The 15,327-nt window shown below is 36.1% G+C and overlaps 1 protein-coding gene across 1 annotated transcript in view; it reads left to right on the top strand.

Moving 5' to 3' along the window:
- Window positions 1–7,721: 7,721 nt before the first annotated feature.
- The window catches only part of LOC121413850 (transient receptor potential cation channel subfamily A member 1 homolog), a 45,493-nt gene continuing 37,887 nt past the window's right edge, over window positions 7,722–15,327 (top strand). Inside the window, exon 1 of the mRNA XM_041606821.1 lies at window positions 7,722–8,065. Coding sequence (XP_041462755.1) covers window positions 7,964–8,065 — 102 coding nt within the window. The 5' untranslated portion in view covers window positions 7,722–7,963. The remainder of the gene's footprint in view (window positions 8,066–15,327) is intronic.

The following is a 15,327-nucleotide window of genomic DNA, read 5'->3' as shown; positions in this document are numbered from 1 at the left end:
TTGAATTATCTGGGCCAGTATCATACATCAATGGCTGTGATTATGCGATTGCTGTTTATCATATACATGTATATTTAGTAAGGTCCCACTGTCCCTCATGCCTTGTGAATGGGAATCAGTCATTATCGACCAAATTGTCCATCACAGATATTTCGATATTTTGATGAACAGGGAAGCGTTTCCTCAACATTTTTTGTCTGCCACGTTGTCAGATCTGACAACTTTCCTTGAATTTGATGGTTGACAAGCACTCGTTACTATGGTAACTGGAATAAAACACCCGAAATCCTTATACGAAACGCTCCCCAGCTTGGTGACTCCGCCTGAGTTAGTCAATTTGATATAATGCCGATTAGTCGGAACAAATGTTCCGACCATGGCCCTGGTAATGTTTTTTTTTCACTGAGAGTGCTGATGGATTTTTTTTTTAGTTTTCACTCCAAAATGAAGGTCATATTAAACCCGAGAAATTTGAAAAGCAAAAAAAAAAAAGGTTTCACGAAAAATGGAGGCCAAATTGGTCCCGAGCGATTTGAAAAGCAAATAAAAAAAGTTTGGCTACAAAATTTTCACATGTTTTCCAAAATACCTGGGGGTGCTGCCTATTGAGATTAATACCATACACGCAGCACCCCCAAAGAAATAGGGCCATGGTACCGACCCCCCCCCCATAAACGTTCATGTATGTGTTTGTAATGAAAACTTGACAATGCATGACTTTAATTTGATAACCACATTGGGTTGCAATTGTGGTTGGGCATGGAATTTACTTTTGTGTTGGGAGATTGTTTCGCAAATTTGGTAGTAGGCCTATACCATTTCTTCAGGGGATAGTAAAGAATGAATTGTATGAATCTTCACTGCCATATAGAAGATATGCTTCAAGCGATCTTCTGGATATATGTTAGTATTACAGTATTATATAGGCCTACAGTCTTAGAAACAAACAAAAAATGTAATATACCTATGTAGGTACACTTGCATGTAGGCGAGTTCGGTTTATTATGTTGCTTATATATTTGTTTCTTCTACTTTCTTTTTTTTTTGTTCATCATGTGTATTCGTAGATAATAAGTACCATACATGGTTAGCTGGCTTACCTGAGGACTGCATTACTAGTATGTTTTCATTATTATTCAATTTATACCATTTCCTGTATCAAGATTCTGTTCAAAAACATGTATATAGACTTGATTTGGAGTCATATGTTCGGCATTGTAGATCTAATCTATAGTTAAATTCCTAAGTCGGTAACGAATCATTTATCATGTAAATGATTAGATGTAATACATGTATATTATATACGTATGTTATGATAAAGATGGAATGATATAATTCATTCAGTGTTTAATAGTCGCCGTTCCATTATACTGTACTTACAAACTTACCTTTGTAATGATTGTGCCTCTCGGAATTCGGACTTTGTCGGAAACTTTACCAGTTTGTTGTGAAAGGGACTAGAAAATCTCGAAATTTACGTCTTCATTAATATTTAGTCTACACACAACGGTTAGTCTTCACTTACTGCCTCTATCAAAGCCTAGCTCGGTTTAGCAGCTTGTGGCAATGTTGCCAGAGTGTGTAATCATAGGTAGTTTTTGCTCCCCCGCGTTCGGAGGGTTCAAGAGCGCAGTAGATAATATTGAAAGTGTCCATCAAATAAATGTACTGCATGTTCTATTTAGATTATATTTGCTTTGTGAAGTCATTACACTTGTACTTTCTATCAAGTTATTTTCGATGTGGTTCATTCGTGTTTGATCTAGGCCAAGGCTGTGTGGTCTTGTCATTTTCAAATTTATTCAATCTGAAATTTTGGATACGATTTATTTTGAATTCGAATTGTAGTTCTCCTTTACTGAGATTGTTCATTTGAATTAATTTTTGCGGAATGGAAAATAAAAGATTATAGAATCATATTTCACTCCTAACCTCGTCTGTTCATTACTCTGTATCGGTGAATGAATTAATGAAGAAGAAATATTTATTGTGTTTGATTTGGAATACATTTTCCATGCGCATCGATCCAGATTTGGTCTTAAATGGATATACAGTGCGTATCAAAAAAAAGTTTACACTTAGAAAAAATCCTGTAAAATTATACATTTGTAATATTCTGAAGATTTTTCCACATTTCAACATTGTTACAGATCCATTTAAGCAAAATGACGAGATAACTGTCGAAAAATATTTCCGCTTGAGTGAGCACCACTCACTTTTAAAAAGTCAGTGAAAAATGATTTGCGCAGAACTTTGAAATAGTTATATGAATAAAGGTAGACCTTAATCATGAAGAAAAAGTGGAATTTAGCTCGTAACATTGATTTGAAAATATATTTTATCCTCTTTTAACTTGTTTCCTTGCCCAAAACACTTCGAAGAGTGGATTGCACCCCACCCCACTTCCCCACACACTGAGGCCATCGTGACGATATTTGCTCTACACTGAGCTGTGATTTACATGAAATTACTTAGGCTTGATATCCATTTTCTTAATCATTGCCGAGCTTCGGAAAAGTGTGGAGATACAACTATCAAATGAAAAATGAAATGTAAACCTTCTTTAAGTGATAAAATATTAGTGAAAAATGCTGGAGATGTCTGATATAAACTTTTGTTCAGATTCAGTTATGTCCTCAGATCCAGCTGGGACAAAAAGGGTTAAAGTTTGGGCTTACCAAGTGTTGAAATTTCAATTTGGGTGGCAAAATTATTACTAAATGCTTTAATATATCCGTTTTATTTCAATTGACTAAAAGAGCAAAGGAATAGTATGAGAAATGTTGTGCAGGATAAGTTTGATTTCGCCCTTTCCCCTTGACACAGCCTGAAAACAAGCATTTCTGCGCAAACAGATTTCTGTGAGCTTTACAAAAATGGACAGTGCTCACTCAAGTGTAACATTCTGTCAAAACTTTTAATTTCATTGGATAGATGAGACCCAAAGCCAAGATCATATGTGAAAAAATTACCCACATGCTGTATATTTTTTTAATTACCAGGGTTTTTCAAAGTGTAAACTTTTTTTTGATACGCACTGTAGTATGATTTGAACATAATTGATAAAATTTGGCAAACACTACACTGAAATTTTCATTGAAATCAGAGGAGAAAAAAAATTATGACATTTAAAGGTTTTACATTATTTTTGTGAAACATGCAGTTCTCTGCCTGTTTTTACGTACATGTATATATACGCAATGAGCAATATTATGATGTATCCCACTTATTCTTTGTATAAATATACATAATTATTATCTTTATTTAAATTTGAATTTGTTCCCCAAATTTTCACAAAAATGGATTGACTTCTGAAGTAATGTGGAAGATAATTATTGCTGCAATTTATTTTTCTATATGGGAGGCTTGATATACATACAATCAAAACATTGAATATTCATGATTTCATGTAATAACGTAACTGGAAACGTGACAACATAAGCCCAAATATTGAATATTCAATTTGTGACCCAGAAAAGTGAGTATGAGGGAGAGAGGGGAGAGATGGATTGATAAAGAGACGCAAAAGTAAAATAAAATGCCCTAAAATTGAAGTGCTGAAAACAGCACATATACCATGTATACTCAAATTACCTGTCCTAACGAATGCTCACAAAAGTGTTTAATAAACACCTTTAAATTAATTCATAGCAATGAAAGAAAGCTGAAATAAACTCCTAAAAGATCTCAAATTGAATATTTAAACATTATCGGTTCCAGCGTATTGTTATTATCAATGTAATACTATATCCTGTCAACCATTTCTTGTTATCATGTGGAAATAAACCAAATCTTCGTTCGCTAAATTTGGTATTTCAAGATTTGATTTTGACACATGTGGATCGGACAGTTGTAATTAATTGACTGCTGGTTTTAGAAATTCGACTTTCAACATTCCAAGGGCATGTTGCATAAAAAGGAAAACTCTTAAATGTGTAAATTTAAATGGCATGATTTTGTTTGCCAGAGTTTTTTATGACAAAAAAAAAATATGCAACGGCCGGGCTTCAAGAGTGTAAGAGACGATGGGAGCGAAAGAAAACGATTCTGGACCTAATCTCTTTTCCTGAATTTCGCAAATGCGTTTGGGAAAAATTGTAATCTTATCTTACTAGTATAGAGTGGGATATGAGTGCAAAAGAAATGTAATACTTTCACAATTATTAATTTGGATCAGTATATTCAGAGAGACGAAGACCTATTGAGAAATGATTTCTCCAACCACCCATCACCCTGAAGTAAAATTTGTTTTTATGGAAGTTTTTAGTGAAAGTTTAGCAAAAATCCGTCTCGGAGAGTTTTCAAAGTTAGTTTTACTTTGTGTTTTCACAAAATAGTGATCAGCTCCCATTTGTCATGCAATAGAAAAGAAATTTAAAATAATTTTGTTGAAACAAGATTGAAAGAGATTCTTTTTGTGTATTGTCATACCCCTGCTGTAAGAAATATTTTCATTCATTATTCAAAAATGTGAATTTATGGAATTCATTTTTCCTAACATATGGGTCAGCTACTTTCATATGACGTCATACAGGAAAAAATCGTATTCTGTCATTCACTTTTTTCCCGATTTTATCAAAACCAAATTAATATTATCAGCATGATCAGGGGAACAGCGCTTAAGAAGAGTTAGTCAAAATTTTACCCACAATGAGTTTGTGACCTTTGGACCGGTGAGGTCGAACTAGTATTAAGAATCGTATAGATGTCTGGTAACCATTTTCATCCTTTTTACAAGCATGGTTACCATCATGGTAACCCCATCTTTCAACGGCATCGCCCCATTCATGTACTTAGGATAGGTGAAAATAACCAAACTATTGGTTTAGATGTGATTATTTATTGATTGATTATTTATTTATAATAATTACTTGTGGGATATGAACATCAATAAATAGTAAAAGACAATTAATTTTTTGTATTTAAAGCAGAGATTTGTTATTTTCTTCGATCTTTCTATATACTTGAATGGGGACTGCCTTGGAACTAGTTTTAAGCTTATAGTTAATGGATCGATGTATGGGGATGGGGTCGTAACGATCGCAACAGTGTAGGCCTATATAAAAAAAACGAATAAAGTCTCAAAACTTACCCTGGGTCCCGTTTGATAATGACTTGTTATAATAACAAATGCACAATTTCTATAACAGATTTACTATCAAGCAATCGGATCAAACGATTTCAGTGCTTGGCTTTACACAGTAAAAAAAAATAGCAAGTTGTTTAATCCTGTCACTTTAACAACAGGTTGTTTAGACTTTTTTGTAATTGCTTAAACTTTTTAAACAACTTGTTTAAAAAGTTTAAACAACTGTTTAAAAATTTTAAACATCTGTTTAAAAAGTTTGAACAGCAGTTGTTAGAGTGACAGGCTTAAACAACGTCCTTAAAATTTTAAACAGCGTTTTTACAGTGTATTGTAACAAGTTTAATGAAACGGGTCGCATGCGTCGACTCGGTGTTTCATAAACACGATTATATTATGATTTTAAATCGTTTATATTGCCTTTCTTGACAATCGACAACAAACTTAGGGGATCATTTACTTTGGACATTTAAAGCTTTGTCTTTTGGTAGATTTGTTGTTTTTTTTATTGTGAAAGGAATATCTAATCAAGGGTGTATTTTAGTCATGGTTGCTTGGATATGAATGGGTATATGAGAAGCATCTAAAAGTAATTCATAGGCTCAATGGTGAAATGAAATAAATGGAGCAATTCATTGCAGTGGTGGTACACAGCAAAAACTGTGGTGTTATTCGGTGTACATAGAGGACCACACCAGATATTTTACACCGGTGGTAAATTCGTGGTGTTAGTTTTGCACATATAGGTGTTATTACAACACACATGTACACTCTTTGTGTTATGTTCAATCTCTAGGGTGTTATTTTAACACCTCAGGGTGTGGTCCTCTATTAACACCAATTGGTGTACCCTTGAACACCACAGTTTTTACAGTGTACCATGATTTTTCAAATAGGGGAGCGGGGAGAGGTAATATAAATAGGTACACAGCAAAAACTGTGGTGTTATTCGGTGTACATAGAGGACCACATCAGATATTTTACACCGGTGGTAAATTCGTGGTGTTAGTTTTGCACATATAGGTGTTATTACAACACACATGTACACTCTTTGTGTTATGTTCAATCTCTAGGGTGTTATTTTAACACCTCAGGGTGTGGTCCTCTATTAACACCAATTGGTGTCAGTTTTAACACCACAGTTTTTACAGTGTACCATGATTTTTCAAATAGGGGAGCGGGGAGAGGTAATATAAATAGGTACACAGCAAAAACTGTGGTGTTATTCGGTGTACATAGAGGACCACATCAGATATTTTACACCGGTGGTAAATTCGTGGTGTTAGTTTTGCACATATAGGTGTTATTACAACACACATGTACACTCTTTGTGTTATGTTCAATCTCTAGGGTGTTATTTTAACACCTCAGGGTGTGGTCCTCTATTAACACCAATTGGTGTCAGTTTTAACACCACAGTTTTTACAGTGTACCATGATTTTTCAAATAGGGGAGCGGGGAGAGGTAATATAAATAGGTACACAGCAAAAACTGTGGTGTTATTCGGTGTACATAGAGGACCACACCAGATATTTTACACTGGTGGTAAATTCGTGGTGTTAGTTTTGCACATATAGGTGTTATTTCAACACACATGTACACTCTTTGTGTTATGTTCAATCTCTAGGGTGTTATTTTAACACCTCAGGGTGTGGTCCTCTATTAACACCAATTGGTGAAGGTTTTAACACCACAGTTTTTACAGTGTACCATGATTTTTCAAATAGGGGAGCGGGGAGAGGCAATATAAATTTTTGGGGCACAGAGGTCTACAAGCCTCCTTTTTTTTTTCAGTATTCAAAATTTCCGGGGCACAGGGGAGGGCAACGCTTCTTTCTTACTAGGGGTGGAAAACGCATCCATGCCCCCACCCTCCTTGGTGCCACAACTGCTTCGATCATTGTTATTGAAATCGATGAATTCATTCGATTGTTATTAAGTTATCTCCAAATCAGTGACGATGATACACCAACCTGGTGGGCTGTACTTTAACGGATGATGATGATGCACGTGGCGTATTTTCATACTCTAGTGACTGCCATCTACGTTGTATGTTTGTCATTCAGTTTCAATCGTCTGCTTGAGAAAAACTGTTCAGGCGTATGGGATACTGACTGACAGTGATCGGGGCTATACATTATTATCATTATTCATTAGACCCTGGAAATCAACGTGACGAGTAATTAACATAAAGCCAATGACACGATCTAACCTGACGGTTTCGTAGATTAATACACAAAATTATATTTTTCTTCTTTATATTGGAGCCGACATTTCCCCCTCAATGTTGAATCATTAGAGGGGGTAACGTGTAACGTACATAGTATAAAGTAACTCGATACAGATACGGTATATCTTTTTTTATACTTAACTATACCCCCGCTCCCTTCCTTCTCTTTCTTCCTAACCTTCCCAACTAATTGAAAAATAAAAGGGGGTATAGTCCCCCCCCCCCCTCCGTAGCACCGCCACTGCACGTCGGAGCTTCGAATCAAACTCATTATCCACGAAATAAAGCAATCTAACATGATATAACTTTCAAGCTCTGCCATTAATCTGTCATATTAATTTGCGCGCGGCATGTCATAAAGTCATAAACCAACATTTTGTAATCGATTGACCGATACGAGCGATCGTGGGTTTGTGTCGTCTGCAAGTTACCGCTCGCGTTGCCCACACACAGCTCAACCTGTTCGTGATTGTTGAAAATGATGTTGTGCAGAAAATTGGAATGTACATTGAATTCTAGATATTCAAGACATGTTGAAGCCATTTGACTTAGAACATCGCAGTCTCATGAAAAAGAAGGCTTTTACCTGCATACATTGATATTTCTGGCGCCTTTTTGGATTCGAATGAACCACAACAAGCTATAGGATGGAATCGAGACGCCAGGATTTTGCTGCGCATTCCATGGGGAGCTGGAGCAGTGGGAGTCTTTCAAGCGGTCGGTCAGACCTGGACAATCGTCTTCATCAGGTATTCAAACTGTCTTATTGTTTTATGATATAGTCACACCGAGGAAACCTATTGCAATCGACCAATTTATTGTACGTCATTGAAAATAACGTAATAGATTCGGTTGGTCTGGGATCGGTTTGGCAGATCTGACTTCGGCAGTATTATAGTATCATTGAACTTTCAAATTGAATGTAGGACATTCGAATGAACTCATGTGCTCGTTTGTGCTGCATATCATCTGTATTTTTGTTGATTGGCTGTTTAAAACAAACTCGATCTGCTCAAAAATTAAATACTTAAATATTAAGTTTGACTATCCCTTTAACTTATCGTGTTCTTGACTTTCCGTGAGTATTCTGGTGTAATAATGATAATAATATTTCATCTATATAGATGACAATTACGACATCATTGAGTGTTTTACTAGTTCTGTGACATTTGCTTTGGCCACTATTGCTCCGCTGTAAATTCCACACACAAATCGAATGACCAACTTCAATATTGGTTTTAATAGGCCTACCGTACCCTAAACCTAACATAAAACACTATTGTAACTCTAACCCTAAATCTTATAGGCGAAATTAAGCCAGGAGCCATTTTACAGCCATGTTTTAATCACATCAGTCATGCCTAGAACGTTTCGCGCAACAAACATACTATTTTCTATTGGTGTACTGTAATGTTATGTAAACGCTCCCTGTCATTGATAAAATATCGTTTTGATCCCATTCTGAACCTATCATTTGAATCAAGAGAATACAATAATTTTGACAGGATGAAACTACCAGTACAACATTAACCTAGGTCAGATCCGGTATTGTTTTTCCTTTTTCTTAAGGGGGGGGGGGGGGTGGTAGGGTTCGATACCTCTGATAAAAGTAGAGGGAGAAGTATTAAACGAAATAGGCCTGCATGGTATTTTTTTTTTTTGAAAATAATTTTTAGACAATGTGTTTTTTTTTTACTATTAAGTGTGCGATATAGAGATGATGTAAATTAAGCGTGGTGCTACAAAATAAAAACACTTCTTCGTCTGAAATAATAAATCTTTAATATGTTTCTTCTCATTAGCAAAGTTGTGAGATTACACAGGTCCGTTGCTTGTGTTATATCGAAAGGAGGATTTACAAGGGTTTGTGTAATATTATGATATCGGTATTTATTTTACATTATTAGGGAGGTGCCGTGGCCGAGTGGTCTAAGGCGCCTGGCTATACATGGAAAGTCCGGGGTTCGATCCCCGGCCGCGGCACCTATGCCCATGAGCAATGCATTTAATCTATAATGCTCTTTTATCCTGTTTTCAAATAAATGGAAATGCTATTTGCATTATTGGTAACTAGGTGTGCACTTGTTTAAAAAAAAAAAATATTAAAAAAAACATTGGACATCTGAAACAAGTTTCCTGAACGCGGTGTTGCTTTTGTACGGTGCATTATTAAAAAAATATTTTATGTGCTTTGAGATAATCCATATTAAGTTTGGTGGTCATGATAATGAACCGTTTGTTTCATGTCGCCAAACCCCATCACACATCCCATCCTAATACCCCCCCCCCCCTTCATAATTTACCCAAAATAGAGATGAATACAGGAAAGTAATGATGGTAATTCGGATATGATGCAACGGGAAAGTGGTCTACCTCTGTAATGTCTGACCTTATTATACCATCTATTAGAATTCACGTGATAATGATTAATTGATAGGTATATAAAGTTCACAATGTTGGCTTACATTATGTTTGGATTAGAATAGAAATTAATATTGTTTCACTCTCATTGTTGGTTCGTTTTACGTGCTATGTGAGCGAGTGCATCGAGTGATACAAAAATAGAGTTCTTCTTCCTCCTCCTCTTCTATTTCTCCTCCTCCTCCTTAATTCTCCTCCTTCTTCTTATCCTTCTCCTCCTCCTCCTTCTTCTTCTCATTCGTCTTTTTCTTCTTCTTCTATTTCTTCTTTTTCTTCTTCTTATTCTTCTCCCTGTTCTTCTTCTCGACACAGTGGACGTACCGAACATATTTCCTGGACTGGATTTAAACTATTATCTGCTCATGTGAGTCGTCCACTCGTAAATGAACTCTACAGCCACGACACGTTACATCTATTGTAAAATTTGTATATACAAAGTAAATATTGACACATCTTTTTAACTAAAATGTAAGTGATATCTACTGAATCTCTGATCTTTGTCTGGTTTATGCTTGCCTTTTTCTGTTTTGGTATTAAACAAATGGTGACTGTCAAAGACACTTAATTTCTGCAATTAATGATGTTTACTCATACTGACAAACATGTCTCGTAATATGTAACATAATGCGGAATTTTTGTTCCAAACTTCCTACGAAATAATTGTCTGATTTATTGTCAAAGTTGCTGAGACGGGGAAACCCCCATTGACTGTATGTAGAACAGCATCGTAGATTCAACACATGGGTGGTTTTGAAAGACTGGTCAATGGTCAATCGCGGGGGGCGGGGGTGCACATGTACACCAGTGTGTGAACAACAAGAGAGGAAAATATTTTAGCTATCCAGGAGCTGTCCTACGCATTTGTTTTGTTGCGGGATCTGAGTATAAAATTTTGGATATTTGAATGAATAATCCGTTCAGATTGTTCAGCAGGGGCCGTAGAACAGTTTTGAAAGGGGAGGGGGTGGCCAGGTACATAATCACAATCAGATTTTTTTTTTACGTCGTTGTACCATTTATTTTTGTTATAAGTTGAGGCTGAAGCCACCCCCTGGTTCAGCGGTCCCGCCCCCGCATGTACAGGTGGAGGTATACAGTACTAGGTCGTTTCGAAATGAATAATAATTATGCTAATCTTAATCTTTATTGCATTCATCAGAATGGTTCCGTTGTACCTTAGCATGATAGAAAACTATTTTGCAATTCAGGGGCCCGTTACAGAAAGAGTTGCAATCAATCGCAACTCAAAAAATCACGCGCAACTTGGTTTTCAACCAATCAATAGCGCGCATTTTTGACTTGCGATTGATTTTTTGACTTGCATTTAAACGAAACTCTTTCTGCAACGGGCACCAGGTAACTGTTTTGTATTCCATCTTTTGACGTATTGACGTTTAAAAGGCTTACCAGTGACTCGATGACGTAATGAGCCCCAAAATATCAGAAGGCTAGATATAGTGTATCGCATAAAATTCATAAAAGTTGCAAGCGAGCGGAGCGAGCGAGCAAGCAAAAATTTTCACATTTTTATTACAAAAATCAAATTTTTGTGATAGATTTTGACAAATTAATCTTCAGAGAATAATATCACGTTTCACCCCCATATATTTCCTTTTCTTTCTTTTTTCCCTTTTTTTGTCGTCACAACTTTGCGGGGCAAGCGCCCCAAGCCAACCCCCCCCCCACCGCATTTGTACGCCACTGCAGGGTATTGTTTACAGCATATGTCCATTGAGCTCGGTAATGTTCTACAAATTACTTCGCCCTATCAAGACAAGTGAAATTTCATGAGGCCAATTTTTGAACAAAAAAAGAACATCCTGTTCGATGGTACCAGCACAACATTTTGTTCCAAAATCAACTTCATTGATTTCGTGATCATAGTGGCGAATCCGGGTGCTTTCTCTGAAGGAAAAATGTATTCTTTCTTCTTTTTTTTCTTTGTCTTGTTTTTGGGGGTGTCGTTTTCGTAATGAAAAATCAAGCAAAAAAAGGGGGATCATCTGCAATTATACGAGGTGTGTTTTCCCCTTCCGAAAATATTTTACATGCAAGAGAAATCGTTATTTTAAAAGGTATAAACGTTGGTTCTTCGCCGGGGTCACGTTCTTAAATGGGAAATTACTACAATTATTGTGCAGAACTTTACTTGAGCACTACGCCAAGTCTATGAAGTCTAATTGAACATGACAGAAAGAAAAAATGGCAAGAACTGAAATTTTCAACATTAGCATTTCCCTTTCATATATTGTTTTAACCTGCATGTGCGTTAATGATGAATAACTTTCCAATTAATATTTTACATGTAATTTCGTTTATATTCGACATGCATATTAACATACCCAACATTTTTTTCTAGGAGTTTAATATGTTTCTTATGCTATGGGGGCGAAAGGGAACACCCCTCCCGACCTCTCATCTACAAACTAGTATAACAACAAAAAACTCTGTTTAGAATTGTTCATACAACGCTGTTTCTTGTATGAATCTTACATTTTTTTTAAATAGAAAAAACATGACAATCTTAAACAACAAAGATTTTTTTTCTCTATGGATTAAGCATGGTTATTCAAACTATCAAACAACTCCTGCAACGTCCATGTGGTAAACCGTGTTTGTATGAAATTTTTGAACAACGATTATTGTGTAAAATAATACACATCTTAGTGATACTGATACACAGTGTCCAACTTTTCAGTTTTCTTCCTTGTTCAAATTATAATCTGTATTAATTGGAGCGTATAGTTCCGCTTTTGTTTACTCTGTGGCTAATGATGATGACTATCTTTCTTAATTGTCATTCTCAAACAAACACGTCTATTTAAAATGAGGGTATGTATTCGTGAGGAAATGACCCACGAAGCCCGTTTCCCTGTGATTTGTGCTACCAACCCATAGGCGGCGGAAGCGGGGGGGACGTGTCCCCCCCTAAATTTGGGGAGGGGGGACGGTCCCCCCCTAAATTTTTAGTTGATGACCTTTTTTTTTTTTTTTTTTTTTTTTTTTTTTTGCTTGTCAATTTATTTTCCTACGCCCTCCCTGAAATTTTTTGGTTGAGAATCTTTTTTTTTTTTTTTTTTTTTTTGCTTGTCAAAAAAATTTTGGTTGTCCCCTCCTAAAATTTTTGGCTTCCGCCGCCAATGTACCAACCCAAGTGATTACTATAATTATACTCTGCTTTCATTCCATCGAAGGCAGTAATTCTAGTCCGTGATGTAAGTTCAAAATGTCAACAACAAAAATATGAAATTGTGCTGTAATTTACATTTTTAGAAAAAAATGCCCCTTTCTGTTAGAAATCAATAATCAAAATGGCAAAATGGTCTTAGTGGGGGATGGTATATGTTTTCTGGTTTGAGCTTGCTCAGTACGGTGGGGGAATGAACCGGATTTTTGAATCATTTCCCTTTTGAATTTTACTATCATATTTCGAAAATTTGTTTTCTTTTTTGAAATTCACCCTTATTTCACTGACCCATTATTTCCAAACCGAGCCGTGCTCCTAGTTACTGTAAAATTCACATACTTGGTTTTCTTTTATGATTAACCCCACCATCCCCGATGCCCCAAGAAATATATACACCGCCCCTCCCCCTGCCCCACATCCATCACTAAGCGCACCCCACCCCCCCCGCCCCGTTCTGTTTCATGGTAACTCCCGTAGGAACTCGGCAGGACAGCAATTTTTGCTGGTAAACGCCAAGTTGGCGTATATTTACCGAGGAAACATTTAACGTCTTGGTTAATCAGTCATAAAGGCTGACTTTATATAGACAACACATTATTAATTACTCTTGGGCCTTTTTATCAAGGTGGAGACAATGGCAGAGTGGGGATTCAAACTCAAAACCTTGCGATGAGTCTATAGTGCTCTAACCACTCGACCGTACATCCAGTGTGATTAGATGATATTCGTATAACATGCATTGTCCATAACCGATACCAGTGTTTTCACACATTATGCAGTATTTTGTAAAGGTCATAATCATTTCTCTTCGTCAATATTACGAGACTGGAATAATTGAGACATCTCTTTTCTTTCTTTAAGCGTTCGGCGGCAGTCTGAATTATTTTTCAGTATTATCACCGAGAGGGGTTGCCATGGAAACGCGAAATTCTCTCGCTCCGTGACTATGGTGACCAAGATTTATCATTTCAAGAGTTACTTTTCATTTTTCTGTATAAATATCACGTAATTCCAGTTCAATGCCACAAATAAAGTCACTCTGGATTATTGTGTAACCTGTCTGTATACATAATAGTATTGGTATTATGAATAGCATTTTAAGGAAAATTTATTATATATCCTCTTAATACTCTCAACTTAATTTACTTCTGTCAGTGTTAATTTCTCTTTAGAATTAAAGACCTCATAGATTTTGAGTAATATTTCTTTGTTTTATTATTTAATTTACCTAATAGCTGAAAAAAAAGTTGTCTTCTAAACACTGATTCACAGAATGCGGGCTGGAAAAAGAAAGAAAAGGAGAAAATGAAAGAAAAATGGTGAAATATTATACTCTTTTCAAAATGGCGCGTCTCGTGGTTTGATGGTTCTTGCACTCGCCTTTCAAACAGAGAGTCGTGGGTTCGAATCCTAGCCGTGGCGTGTTTTCATTCCGCAATGAATTCATTCACACTGCGCTGCACTCAACCCAGGTGAGGTAAATGGGTACCGGCAGGATATAATTCCTCAAAAAGCTGTGTGCACCTGAATCGGTAGCTTAGCTTAGCCGGGTAATAATGATAGCAGGGTCCACTGGGAGAACAGTTTGCGGAACCTCAGTGGCTACCCTGGGTAAATATCGATTTAGTAATAGAAAGGGTAAAAAAATTGCTAGCTCGTTTTTTTTTCTTCAATTTATTTGGCTTCGTTCGTAATTTGTTTTTAATTTTGTTCCTCTATGCTTAATTTTGTCTACCCCTCGGGTATTTTGGCTTTTAATTATAATAATAATAATAAAAGCTTCAGTTATCTCCAAGTGCCTCATGCAAAAAAAAAATGATAAGAGAAATGCCACTTAAATTGATCGGGGAACTCATGGACATGTTTTTTTTTTCATTCGGGAAAATGCAAATTTCATGCTTTCCTTCTGTTTCACAAAAGCGTATGTTGGGATAAGAAATATAGAGAGAAAAACGAAACAAATCTGTTTCATATACCATTTTTCACAGAAGTTGGGAGAGGAAGCGTAAGTGTGTTGAGGCTGTATTTATATAAACAACGAATGGATGAGTGAATGGATGAAGGAATTGAATTAATAAACAATTAGTAAGTCAACTAGTTGATCAATCAATAAAACAGATGAAATTATGAATCGATCGACACATTACAAGCAATGATGCTTTATTGGCTCCTCATTTCCTTATACTCTGTCTTATACTGCTTATCTTTAAAATGTCAGTTCTTTAAGTTGGTGTCTGACTTTGTATTATGTGTGAATGGAAATTAAATTAGGCCGGGGAATAAGGAATTGAATTGATGATTAAAGGAGAATGAAACCTTTTTGAACGAGATAGCTTGTGTGAAAACAGAAAAATCAAAGGACAGATCAACGAAATTTTGAGAAAAATCGGACAAATAATGAGA

Source organism: Lytechinus variegatus, chromosome 4 (genome assembly GCF_018143015.1).
Source record: "Lytechinus variegatus isolate NC3 chromosome 4, Lvar_3.0, whole genome shotgun sequence".
NCBI classification, from domain to species: Eukaryota; Metazoa; Echinodermata; class Echinoidea; order Temnopleuroida; family Toxopneustidae; genus Lytechinus; species Lytechinus variegatus.
Note: the sequence above shows the minus strand (reverse complement) of the source record. Positions and strands in the feature narration are given on the sequence as shown.